The sequence below is a fragment of the Mus pahari genome, chromosome 3 (genome assembly GCF_900095145.1).
Source record: "Mus pahari chromosome 3, PAHARI_EIJ_v1.1, whole genome shotgun sequence".
Lineage (NCBI taxonomy): Eukaryota > Metazoa > Chordata > Mammalia > Rodentia > Muridae > Mus > Mus pahari.
The window spans coordinates 102097357-102107281 of NC_034592.1; the positions used below are offsets into that span (position 1 = coordinate 102097357).

Sequence of the window (9925 nt, forward strand, 5' to 3'; positions counted from 1 at the left end):
TGGCCGGGTAAGGAGCACAGAGGCTCAGGCTGCTTGGGTAACTGCCTCAAGTCACTCCTCTTTAGGGTGGAGGCACTCAGCAACTCAGTGATGCATTTCAGTGTAAAGTCTTCAGTCTTGGGGTTCTGGAGCCGCAGCTCTGCCCTTAGGGAATATTAGAGTCTGCTGATCTAGGAGGTGTGCCGTGGATTCCACTGCCTTACTCATAGCAACTTCCTGGTGAGGAAGTGGTGATCCTTCTGCCTTTTTTGGTGGGACTATTGCCTGCATCCTCTCCAGAACCTGCCAAAGCAATGGGGGAAAACTCTCTGGAAGGAGAGCAGTCAGAGATGGCAACGGCCCTGCTTGGGCCAAACCTTCCCAAGGAGAAACAGTGCAAGCTCTATAAGGCAGTGCATTCGGAGTCCCAGCCACTCCAGAGACAGAGGCAGAGGGACAACCCTCAGGGAAACACAGTAAGACCCTATTCAGAGCCAGAGACATATTGATTCATTCCATTTCTGAAATGTTCAAAGGCACTCAAGTAAGGTTTATCAGTATGCTTAGTCAAGCCTGGTCCCTAAGAGTGACCAGGACAGCGCTTTGGAAGCCCCTCTACCCTCTAGGTTACCATCCCCCTCTCAGATCTACTCATATTACCCTTCCAAGTCTACACCATTCCCATTGACAGAGTTCAGTAGAGCCTCATGCTAACCCCAGATCAGCAAGGTGAGGGGTGCAGGCTTGACTACATTTTGTGAAGTGTCCTAGGATAAGATTCAAATCTACAAAAAGTGGTTAAGTGGACTCTCTGCCTTTTTGTGGAGAACTTGACCTGTAAGTTATCTACCCTGTGCCTATTCAAGGCTGACCCTTTGGCTCAGCCCTTTTCAGAATTAATGCAAAGTGCACACTTGTAAGGCGGACCCTTTTGGCATTGCCAAGTCACATGGTAGCCATTCGGCCTGGGCATCAGTACTTAAACTGGCTGTTGGGCCTCTTGCTCACGTGTGTTGCTTTAACAGGGTTTCTATTAGTCAGTCAGCAGCAAACAAGAGTTGACCGTGATGAAAAAAAAAATTTTTTTTTTGAGACAGGGTTTCAAAAACAGGCTCTGTATAGCCCTGGCTGTCCTGGAACTCACTCTGTAAGGCTGGCCTCGAACTCAGAAATCCGCCTGCCTCTGCCTCCCAAGTGCTGGGATTAAAGGCATGCGCCACCACGCCCGGCTCGTGATGAAATTTTTTAACAAATCATTTGATTCAGTTTGCTAGTTTTGTTTAGACTTTCACATCCATGGTCATTTGTGGGGGGAGGGGTATCGCAGTTTAGACAGGGTCTTGTAATATAGTTCAAGTTATCCTCAAACTCACAGCAATCCCCCTGCCACAACTTCCCAGGAACTGGGATTACAGCCATATAACACCATGCCTGGCACATGTGTATGTTCTTTTTTTTTTGTTTTGTTTTGTTTTTCAAGACAGTGTTTTTCTGTATAGCCCTGGCTGTCCTGGAACTCACTTTGTAGACCAGGCTGGCCTCAAACTCAGAAATTCGCCTGCCTCTGCCTCCCGAGTGCTGGGATTAAAGGCGTGCGCCACCACACCCGGCTACATGTGTATGTTCTTAAGTGAGATTGGTTCAGACTTTTCTTGAATTCTTATTTGGCCGAGGAGACAAGTTCATACCAGCTTCAGAGAACAAGTCTGCTATTTTGTAATTCTTCAGTGTGGATTGATACTTGCAATGGGCTTTGGGTTTCATAAAAGCACTCCTTGGCAGGCAACTTGGCACAAGCAATAAGGTGGACACCTCTTTTCCTTGCTTGTAGTCTATGTGACTATTTATTTATTTATCTATTTATTATAGCACCTTTGTTGTTTCTACAACTGCTCTGCTGGGAGCCAGCCATTTCCCCCAAGGAAGTCCAGAAGAGAGAAAGAGAAGCCTCTGGGATAGAGTAGTTATGTAAGAGAGATACCCATAGGCCTGAACCTGATAGCCAGTGCCCACTGAGCCACCCCAGGGTCCCTGGGACCTGCTCAGCTAACCCTCTTGCAGGCACCATGTTCCGTAAGAAAAAGAAGAAACGTCCCGAGATATCAGCCCCGCAGAACTTCCAGCATCGTGTCCACACCTCCTTCGACCCCAAGGAAGGCAAGTTCGTGGGTCTGCCCCCACAATGGCAGAACATTCTGGATACTCTGAGGCGGCCCAAGCCTGTGGTGGATCCTTCTCGAATCACACGGGTGCAGTTGCAGCCCATGAAGGTAAGGATAAGGAGGACAGGCTTGCAGCCACGTTCAGCCTCTCCCACTCCACAGGGGCAGCAGCAGAATCAAGTCTCCTGTCTCGGTTCTCTATTAATCAGCCTTCCTACCTGGGGAGAACTTTAAGCTGGGTGTGGGGGCTCTCCATTATAACCCAACGCTTGACAGTCTGAGGCAGCCATATTGCTAGGAGTTGGAGGACTAGCCTGGGCTACAGGGTGAGGCCCTGTCTTAAAAAAATACTCCCCAAACCATCAAAACTAACTCATCCACCACTTGGACCTGTAGCCCCAGAGGAGTTGCAGCTGTCACAGACCAGGGGTCACATGAGGAGATTTAAGAGTTGGTTGGGAGTTGAGGTCAGGAGACTTGTCATAGTGGAGGGGGGTGAAGGGGTCTCTCTGAGGACCACTGGAAGTTCTACAGTCTGAAGTGTCTCTCCTGGTTCGCCAGCTCCCTGGGCTCAGCTGACCCACCCACTTTTCATGCGGCCGCTTACCTATCTGCCCTGCGACCAGGGCTTTCTCCCCATGTCCTTATAGACTCACTGTGAACAGAGGTGAATATCTCAAACCCGAACACGTGGGCGGTGATAGTGGAGGTGTGTGGGTGGGAGGCTCGAGCCGCCACCTGCCACGAAGGGGCCGTTCCTCCACACTCTTTTGTCTTCCTCCACAGACGGTGGTACGGGGCAGCTCAGTGCCCACGGAGGGCTACATCTCGGGGCTGCTCAACGACATTCAGAAGTTGTCAGTTATCAGCTCCAACACCCTGCGTGGACGCAGCCCCACCAGCCGGCGGCGGGCACAGTCCCTGGGGCTGCTGGGAGATGATCAGTGGGCTGCTGACCCTGATATGTACCTCCAAAGCCCTCAGTCGGAGCGCACTGATCCCCACGGCCTCTACCTCAGCTGCGATGGGGGCACACCAGCAGGTCACAGGCAGGTGCCCTGGCCAGAACCACAGAGCCCGCAGGCCCTGCCCAATGGGATGGCTGCCAAGGCGCAGTCACTGGGCCCTGCTGAGTTCCAGGGTGCCTCACAACGCTGTCTGCAGCAGCTGGGTGCCTGCCTGCAGAGCTCCCCACCTGGTACCTCACCCCCTATGGCCACAGGGAGGCGTGGGGTGAAGGTTGCCAAGCATAGCTCTGAAGAGGCCCGGCCACAGTCCTGCCTGGTGGGCTCGGCCATTGGCAGGCCGGGTGGAGAAGGCAGCCCTAGCCCTAAGAACCAGGAGAGCAGCCTCAAGCACCGGCTCTTCCGAAGCATGTTCCTGTCCACTCCTGCCACAGGCGCGACAAGCAGCAGCAAGCCGGTCCCTCTGCCACAGAACAAGGTATATGACCTGGGGCTTCCTCCTGGGGTCTCTCTAAGGAGGACAAGGAAGCACACCTAGCGACATCCATAGGCCGATAAGTATTAGAGATGCCAAGCCTAGTGGGGCCCTCCCCACTTGCTGGATAAGGATAAGAATGTGGGAAATCAGCCGGGCGTGGTGGTGCACACCTTTAATCCCAGCACTCGGGATGCAGAGGCAGGCAGATTTCTGAGTTCGAGGCCAGCCTGGTCTACAAAGTGAGTTCCAGGACAGCCAGGGCTAAACAGAGATACCTTGCTGGGGGTCTGCAAGTACACTAGGGGCTTGACAGAATCTTCCTTCAACTATCCCTGTGTACTTGCAGACCCCCAGCAAGGCTCTGGACTTGCTTAGAGTGAGTCCTCAAAGTCTGGGAATAGCATAGAGCTGGCAAGCCTTTGGCAGAACCAAGATTTGGGGCACCTGAGCAAACCTAAAGTGGCAGCTCCAGGAGATCTCCTTGAGAGGGTTCAGTGCTGTGGCTGTGTGCAAAACCTAGTGAGTGCAGACATCTGCCCCTGGGGTAGATTAGGGGCACCCTAGGCAGCCTTCTGTGTAGCCCCTGGAGGGTCCCTCTTCATGTGCCTTTTAAAAATACAAGATCCCTGAAGGGGTGGTGAAGGGTGGGCTCCTTTTGCTCCAGCACTGGCAGGAAGGCTCAGATAAGAGAGGGCTTCACCAGCCTTCAGGGATGGGCTGTCTTTCCTCTGTGTCGCCCCCAACTGAGGCTCTGAGAGTAGCCCCCCACTTCTTTCTCCAAGGGTTCTTTAGCCAAGAGCCTAACCTCCTAGATACACAGCCTCACGAGAGCGCTGCTACACCGGCAGCCATGGTTTCTTCCCTGTCTTGGTTCTGGGAGCCAGTCACAGCTACCCACTGTCTCTCGCCCAGGGCCCCCTCCACTTACACCAGGAGCCTCCGACCCAGCTTCCCTGAGAAATCTGTCTCCCTGAGGCCTGCTTGTCAGCTGCCCAGGAAGAAATACACAGCTGGAGGACCCCGGGGGTGGGGGGTGGGGGGACTTACTGTCTCTGTCTCCCCTGGGAGCAGAGAGTGGGTATAAAGAGATGCTCTTGCGCCTGTCCCCTGGGGGTTAGGGGATACATCTGCTGCTCTGGTCAGGTTCAGCTTCATTGTTTGCTTTCTCAATTTAATCTGAAGTCCTGGGTGGCCCTGCTAGTGTCCAGGCCACAGCAGCCAACCCTGCCTTTAGGAAGCTTGTCTCAAATGTTCCTTAATGCACCCAATATTGCCTCTTGTCTTCGCAGCCCAATTCTGCTTTCCGACCACCACAAAAAGACTCCTCTTCAAACCTGGTAGCCAAGGCCCAGTCTTTGCCCTCAGAGCAGCCCATGGGGACCTTCAGTCCTCTGACCACCTCAGATACCAGCAGCCCCCAGAAGTCCCTCCGCACAGCCCCAGCCGCTGGTCCACTTCCAGGCCGGTCTTCTCCAGCAGGCTCCCCCCGAACCCGGCATGCTCAGATCAGCACCAGCAATCTCTACCTGCCCCAGGACCCCACAGTGGCCAAGGGGGCCCTGGGTGGCGAAGACACGGGCATTGTGACCCATGAACAGTTCAAGGCTGCGCTCAGGATGGTGGTGGACCAGGGTGACCCTCGGCTGCTGCTGGACAGCTATGTGAAGATTGGGGAGGGCTCCACGGGCATTGTGTGTCTGGCCCGGGAGAAGCACTCAGGTCGCCAGGTAGCAGTCAAGATGATGGACCTCAGAAAGCAGCAACGCAGGGAACTGCTCTTTAATGAGGTGGGGACCTGGCGGGATGCCCGCAGGGCAGTAGAAGTGTTCAATGAGGCTCACATGACATGTGGGGCCAACTTGGCAGGAGAGCAGGGTGGCCTGACCATGGGTACTGTGCCAGGTACTCAGGCCTCTCTCTGCCCTCAGGTGGTGATCATGCGTGACTACCAGCACCTCAATGTGGTGGAGATGTACAAGAGTTACCTGGTAGGAGAGGAGCTGTGGGTGTTGATGGAGTTCCTGCAGGGCGGGGCCCTCACAGACATCATCTCCCAAGTCAGGTGGGCATCTGAAAGGGCTGGGTGGAGGGAAGGCCATCCCACCACTGCTTAGACGTGGCGATCAGTTGCCTCTGGCCAACAGGACAGATTCTTGCCTATTTGGGGTAACCGAGACTCTATGGTCTTAGAAAAAAATGGGTAAGAAAAAGTGTACTGCGGGGTTGCAGCCTGCTGAGTCTGCTGCCTGGGAGCTGTGGTCCCTTTGCCGGGGACCCCTCTCTCCCCAGGCCAGCCATGCTGATCACATGGCTCTCCCATGGTGGCTTGCCTTCCCTGTCCAGACTGAATGAGGAGCAGATTGCCACTGTGTGTGAATCTGTGCTTCAGGCCTTGGCTTACCTGCACGCCCAGGGTGTCATCCACCGGGACATCAAGAGTGATTCCATCCTGCTGACCCTTGATGGCAGGGTAGGTCCACCCTTTCCGTGGCTCGGCTGCCCAGCCCATTCCCTCTGGTGCCGCTTCTCTTCCTGGTCTCCACCTACTACCTTTTCAACTCCAGGTGAAGCTCTCAGACTTTGGGTTCTGTGCTCAGATAAGCAAAGATGTCCCCAAGAGAAAGTCCCTCGTAGGAACTCCATACTGGATGGCTCCTGAGGTGATCTCCAGATCCCTGTACGCTACTGAGGTAAGGATTCCCTCCCCCCTCCCCAGCCCCCGGGTCTCCAGGCTTAGGACCACGTAGCTCCTCTGTCTTGCCCATGTTAAGTATTTCCACTACTAATTACCCCAGTTCTGAGCTCTCCACCTAATCGATACCTATTCCCTGTCTCCCTTTTGAGACAGGGTCTCTCCATGTCCTAGATTTCCTGGGACTCACTATGTAGATCAGACTGGCCTCTAATTCACAGAAATATGCCTGCCCCTGCCTTCTAAATGCTAGGACTGAAGGACTGAAGGGCTGCACCGCTGCACCCAGACCTGCCTCCCCTTTTAGATGGAGTCACTCTCACCTGGACTTCACTATGCAGCAGGCCCTGCCACACACTGTTCTCTTTGGCACTTGCTTATGGCCAGTGTTCTCCATAAGGGTGGTTTCTATGGCCACTGGCCACTCATACAAAAGGGGGCTGAGCATAGGGCATCGGACCAAGGGGTGAGGGAAGGAGGCAGCCACACTAGGGCCCCTGGCAGGAGACAAGATGCTTCATCCAACACACTGCCACCAAGAGCTACAGCCCAGCAGCAGAGTCAGGGCTATTCTCCCACAGGTGGATATCTGGTCTCTGGGCATCATGGTGATGGAGATGGTGGATGGAGAACCCCCCTACTTCAGCGACTCCCCAGTGCAAGCCATGAAGAGGCTCCGGGACAGCGCCCCACCCAAGCTAAAGAACTCTTACAAGGTCAGTTATTGTGTTAGGTGTGAGCTCCCCAACTTCATACTCCCAAGCCCATTTCTCCTGAGACAGGAGGACAGGGACCTGGAGCCATGGAATCAGAAGAATATATATGTCCAGAGTACAAATCCTTCCATACTACCTGTCTGGGGCCCATACTAACACAGTGCCATCACATGATTGGGCTTGTCCTCCTGTTTGACACATCTCGACCATAGCTGAGCCACTGTTTGTGCCTTAGAACCAGTATCTATACTTATTATAATTAACTCTCTCCCGCCAAATGAATCCATTCCCCTGCTGCCAGATTGCCACAGCACAGACAGCTAAATGGTACTGCCACCTAGTGGCCAAAGCTAAAAAATGCCCCCAGAGGATTGATGCCCAGTTTCTAACAGGCTCTAAGACAGTTTGGTCCATGGAGACTGCCCTGCGAAGCCTGAGATGAGCAGGTCTCAAAGAGCACCTGTTAGTTAGTTAACTGCTCTAGGGGGGCGGCCTTCTGTAGCATCCCCAGGCAGCCCGGTAGATGAGGAACTGGATCGCTGATGCCAGTTCCATGCCCCTTTCGCAGAGCTGCAGAGCCTGAAAGCCAAGAGCCCCGAGAAGCAGGTAGGGGGAGTGGGCCGTGTGTGGAACCCAGCCACCCAGACTTCCAGACATCCTCATCCCATTCATTGCTCTGCTGCTCTCATAACAGGTGAACTGGCCTCCTTCTCCTGCCTCCTAAGCCAACCATCAGTGAGCCTGGGAGGAACCAGGAAGTAAGAAAGCAGAGAGGATGAGGTGTGAGCTAGTGGGGGCCCAGCAGTCAGGCTGCCGAGAAGTGACTGAGCCACGGCTTCCCCTCACGGCTCTGTTCCACAGGTCTCTCCAGTGCTGCGAGACTTCCTGGATCGGATGCTGGTACGGGAACCCCAAGAGAGAGCCACGGCCCAGGAGCTCCTGGATCACCCCTTCCTGCTGCAGACGGGGCTGCCTGAGTGTCTGGTGCCTCTGATACAGCTCTACCGCAAGCAGACTTCCACCTGCTGAGCCCGCACCCAGGGTGCATCCGCCACCTGTGCCCACAGGCAAAGGACACTGGGCAGCCGTTCCATTGGCAGGGCCTACCCGCCTTGCCCTCTCAGTGTTCTCTCCAAAGATTGAATGTGAAGCTCCACCCCTTCCCTCCTGCCCTTTTGCCCGCTGGGCCAGGCCGGACCTGCCCCCCTTGGTCTCACTCCCCAGAGTCCCAGTTGCCTTTGGGATGACAGTGACCCCTTCTGCAGGTTTGGCCCTTTGTTATTTGCACAGGGATGTTTCTAAGAAACACGGAGAGTGGTGCTCTTCTTGGCCGCAAGCCAGCAAAGCCGGCAGGCTGCTGCGGATTTTTAAAGGCAGTGTCCACAGTGACCCAGGGGCCACCAAGACGGTGCATGCTCCATCTCCACATGGACACTTGCTACTCTCAACTGAAGCTTCAAACCCTGGAGTCCCGGAGGGCCACGGGGAGGGATTTCGTTGCCTGAATCCTTCCTCCTCTGGTCTGACTTCTGGAAGCCCCACTTGCACCTGTTTCCTGTCTGTTCCCTGGCATTGCCTCTCCCTAGAAAGCCTCTACAGAACTGTGAATCGCCTGTGTGTGGGCCAGGAGAGCAGCAAGGGGGGAATCTTCTGAGAGAGAGAGTGGGGTTGGCAGTAAACGTGGTCCCATTGTCCAGGATGTAGAGAACACACTCTCTCTCTCTCTCTCTCTCTCTCTCTCTCTCTCTCTCTCTCTCTCTCTCTCTCTCTCTCTCTCTCACACACACACACACACCCCAATGGCCCAGGTCCTTCCAGTTTCACACAGAGAGCCTCAGAAGAGCTGCCCACCTCTTTTCTACCAAGCTCCATTCTGAAGGAATCTGCTTTTTGGACCTGGCTTTCTGCCTCTCAAGTCTCATGTTATTACCTAAACGGGGAAGGGGTGTGTGTATGTCAAGTCTAACACATGCTGGGGGTCCTGGAAGTTTCTGAGTTTCTCCCATACTGAGGCAGGGATAGTAAGGGAATAAACTTGGTTTTACCTGTCAGCAATTTCTCAGTAGCCAGATCAGGGACCCCTCCTCTTCAGAACCCTGGGCTGGGACAGAAAGGTGAACCACCTCCGGGAGGGGGTCCCTCATGCCAAGGGATGGGCACCTCCTCTGTGAGCCTGCTGCCCAGGCTGTCCTGACACTTACCTGCTTCCTCGACCTCCCTCCTTTCCCACCTTCCTGGCTGTTGTGAGACAGGGAATGCCAAGGAAGAACTCCAGTGTCTGGACCCTATCCAGATAATATTTTTAGACTCCTCTGTTCCCTGATGACCTGCATTAGGGCAAAGAAATTGCAAGGTCTTTTTTTTTTTAAGGGTCAGAGTTTTAAAACACACAAGCATCCTTCCCTAGACATTTTTGTGACTTGTTTGCACTTGTGCCTGTTTTAAATTAAACTAAATGTTCGAACCTTTGGGTTTTTCATTCTCTGGGACTGGAGCCAGGCTTGGAACTGGATGCCCTTCGAGTGGGTGCCTGGTAGGGCTCCTCTGTGGTTACTTGAGTCCACAAATCACACAGCTTCTTTGGCTTGGACACCTAGAATGAGGGCCGAGGAAGGGGAGCCCGGAAGTAGAAGGCCCTGGGGCTGGAAGAAAGGGCAAAGAGCGGAGCCTTTTGAGGAGTCATCAGGTGGAGGTGTGGGGGAGGGCTCTGGCAACCTGAGGCCACAGAGCCTGACCTCATTCAAGGTTGGTTTCTCCATTCTCCTGGTCTTCAGGCTACCCATAGAAAGTTCCCTGAAAGCAGCCCATGTTCATTTCTTAAAACTGGAGGACTCGCCGGGCGTGGTGGTGCACGCCTTTAATCCCAGCACTCGGGAGGCAGAGGCAGGTGGATTTCTGAGTTCGAAGCCAGCCTGGTCTACAGAGTGAGTTCC

At 54.2% G+C, this 9925-nt stretch overlaps 1 protein-coding gene across 5 annotated transcripts in view; it reads left to right on the forward strand.

Moving 5' to 3' along the window:
• Pak6 (p21 (RAC1) activated kinase 6) overlaps window positions 1-9456 on the forward strand; it is a 33117-nt gene extending 23661 nt beyond the window's left edge. For 2 of the 5 annotated variants that reach the window (XM_021192682.2, XM_021192683.2), the window contains 8 exons: window positions 2041-2249; window positions 2928-3584; window positions 4874-5371; window positions 5513-5646; window positions 5928-6054; window positions 6149-6274; window positions 6858-6992; window positions 7854-9456. In XM_021192682.2, the coding sequence (XP_021048341.1) occupies window positions 2046-2249; window positions 2928-3584; window positions 4874-5371; window positions 5513-5646; window positions 5928-6054; window positions 6149-6274; window positions 6858-6992; window positions 7854-8021 (2049 nt within the window). In that variant the 5' untranslated portion in view covers window positions 2041-2045 and the 3' untranslated portion in view covers window positions 8022-9456. Of the gene's footprint in view, window positions 1-1794; window positions 1948-2005; window positions 2250-2927; window positions 3585-4873; window positions 5372-5512; window positions 5647-5927; window positions 6055-6148; window positions 6275-6857; window positions 6993-7853 lie in introns of those variants that run through there. The other 3 variants (XM_029536833.1, XM_029536834.1, XM_029536832.1) reach the window with 2 other exon arrangements.
• Window positions 9457-9925: the final 469 nt, after the last annotated feature.